Source organism: Phaseolus vulgaris, chromosome 4 (genome assembly GCF_000499845.2).
Source record: "Phaseolus vulgaris cultivar G19833 chromosome 4, P. vulgaris v2.0, whole genome shotgun sequence".
In the NCBI taxonomy this organism is placed as follows: domain Eukaryota; kingdom Viridiplantae; phylum Streptophyta; class Magnoliopsida; order Fabales; family Fabaceae; genus Phaseolus; species Phaseolus vulgaris.
Genome location: NC_023756.2, coordinates 29416831 through 29419367, shown reverse-complemented (window position 1 = coordinate 29419367; position 2537 = coordinate 29416831). Strand labels below are relative to the sequence as shown.

General features: G+C 52.1%; 1 protein-coding gene across 1 annotated transcript; it reads right to left on the bottom strand.

Annotated features, from left to right (window-relative positions):
• Positions 1–420: 420 nt before the first annotated feature.
• LOC137838610 (uncharacterized) lies at positions 421–1791 on the bottom strand. The gene has a single exon (XM_068647850.1). The coding sequence runs from the start codon at positions 1789–1791 to the stop codon at positions 421–423; it is 1371 nt and encodes a 456-aa protein (XP_068503951.1).
• Positions 1792–2537: the final 746 nt, after the last annotated feature.

Below are 2537 nucleotides of genomic sequence, written 5' to 3'. Positions count from 1 at the left end.
CTCCTCTTGATCAGATTTGATCACAATGACCCTGCCACTTAGATCTGGCAACTTCATCTTCTTGTGGCGCGTGGAGGCCACCGCCCTTAGTCTATTTAGCGCTGGCCTTCCCAACAGAATGTTGTAGGCTGAATTAGCATTCACGACTAGATACCGGATGCTCTCGGTACGCGACGCCGTTCCATCAGTAAACTTCGTCCTCAACTCCAGGTAGCCACGCACCTCAACTTGGTCCCCTGTGAACCCATACAAACATCCAGTGTAGGGCCTCAGCAAGTCAGGGGACAACTGCAACTTATTGAACGTCGACCAAAACATGACATCTGCAGAACTGCCTTGGTCGACGAGAACCCTATGCACCTTTCTCCCAGTTGTGACAACCGAAATGACCACGGGGTCATTGTCATGTGGGACAACATCTCATAGATCAGCCTTCGTGAACACAAGGTCTGACTCCCACTGATCATCCGAACCCTCCTCAGCAATTGAGTTCACCACCCTCACGTACCTCTTGCGCTGGGAGGCAATGGGTCCGCCTCCAGAAAAGCCACCAGAGATGGTGTGCACTTCTCCATGGATCAGCATTTCATGCGCTTGATCCTCCTCTGGCGCTATTAGGGCTGCGGTCGTAGCAGGCCCAGCAAGATAATCCTTCAGAAAGCCATTCTTCACGAGCTCATCCAAATGATGGCCCAGCTCCAAGCAGTTGTTGATATGGTTCCCAAACGCCTTGTGGAACTCGCACCACGAGTCTTTACGAGGTCCCAACACTTTGTCAGACTTCACCGTGGGCCTCAACCTGTCAGCTATGTTGGGAACAACAATAAGATCCTTCAGCTCCATCACGAAATTGTGCCTTAACGGCCTATTTCCTTTCCTCACCTGCATGTTCCCCTCTGCTGCTCCTTTTGCCTGAGGCCTCCTCGCCTCGTATGGGCGCTTCCTGTCTTGGTTCTTCCTCCCCGTCGTGGCCTCGTTGAACCTGGCGGGTTGTGCACGCGACTGTGCTCTTGGGCCCGCGGGTGCAACACTTGTGCGCTTCTCACACACCTCGCCCTCAGCGACGATGTGTTCCACTGCACGACGCCTTATCTCAGCAAAAGTTCGGGGACGGTTGCGGATGATTGACTCGCAGAAAGGCCTAGGGCATACCCCCTTTCTGAATGCGTATACAATCATGGGCTCCTCCGTAGTGCCAACCTTCACCACCTGAGCCCCGAAACGATTGATATACTCCTTCACGCTTTCGCCTTGATATTGCTTTACGTCAAATAGATCGTACGAAACTGGTGGTGGAGCCCTATTGGCTAGGTACTGATCTCTAAACAACTGTGAAAGCTGTGCGAAATACGTGATATGACCATCTGGAAGGCTGATGAACCAGTCCATGGCCATCCCAGTCAAAGTTCTCATGAAGAGCTTGCATTTCACGGCGTCGGAGCCGCCTACCAGCATCATCTGTGTGTGGAACGCAGTGAGATGCGCCTCAGGGTCCTCCATCCCCGTGAAAGTCACCTTGGGCCCCCCGAATGTGTTGGGGATCACCGTCTCCAGAATCGGCTGCGAGAACGGCGTAGAGAACTCTCTTGGCGGAGTGAAATGCTCGGGCTCATCCATGTCGCGTTGCCCTGAGTTGTTGCGCCATCCGCGGCGCAACTCCTCACTTGCGCGGTAGAGCTCCTCATTTCTCGCCTGAGACGCCGCGAGATCCGCCTTCATGTGCTCTTGCTCAACCTTCGACGCCGCCATTGCCTCCTGCAATCCCTGCACCATAACCATGACCTGTTGCATGGTCAGGTCTTCGCTCTCAGCGCGCGTCGAACCTTGCCTCGTGGACCTCATCCTTTGCGGTTTCAAGAACTTCTTCTAGCTATTGTGCAACTCCAAGATATGAAGAAAGCATGGGGAACTCGAACTCACACAAACACGATAAAACAACGAAACAACCCGAAGGCAATCGGTGAAACTGCACCAATTTCACAACGAACGGTGGATCTCGGTAAAATCTAGAAGAAGCTGAATCGAAAACTGCAACTAGAGAACTGAACACCTGCGGTGGGACTGATGTTTTAGATCGGGCCCCACGGTGGGCGCCAAATGTTCCCGCCGGTTGACCAGATTGTGCTTCGTGCGTAGCTAAGACTCGCGTATCAAGGACTCCCTCGTCTTTGTTCCAAATTCCCACCCTTCACCGCCATGAGTACCTGAAAGAAGTGAACAAAGGGGCGCCCTCGCAGCCGTTTGCACTCCGACGATCAAGTCAGCAAACGAGAAACATCAAAGGAACACACCTCCGTATCGGAGCACCGTGAATGGATGCTCTGAAGGTGGTAAAATAACTGGGTAACTAATTTCTCTCAAATTGCCTGTGCGAACAGTGGGTCCGCTAGCAAGCAACTAGAGTGTGTGTGTGAAACTGAGTCTCTATCCCTATCTCAAACGTCTAAAGCCCCTTTTAAACGTCCAAAACATTCAAAGCGTTTTAAAGCGCATTTAGAGCGTTTAAAAACGTTCAACGTGTTTAAAACGTTCAATGC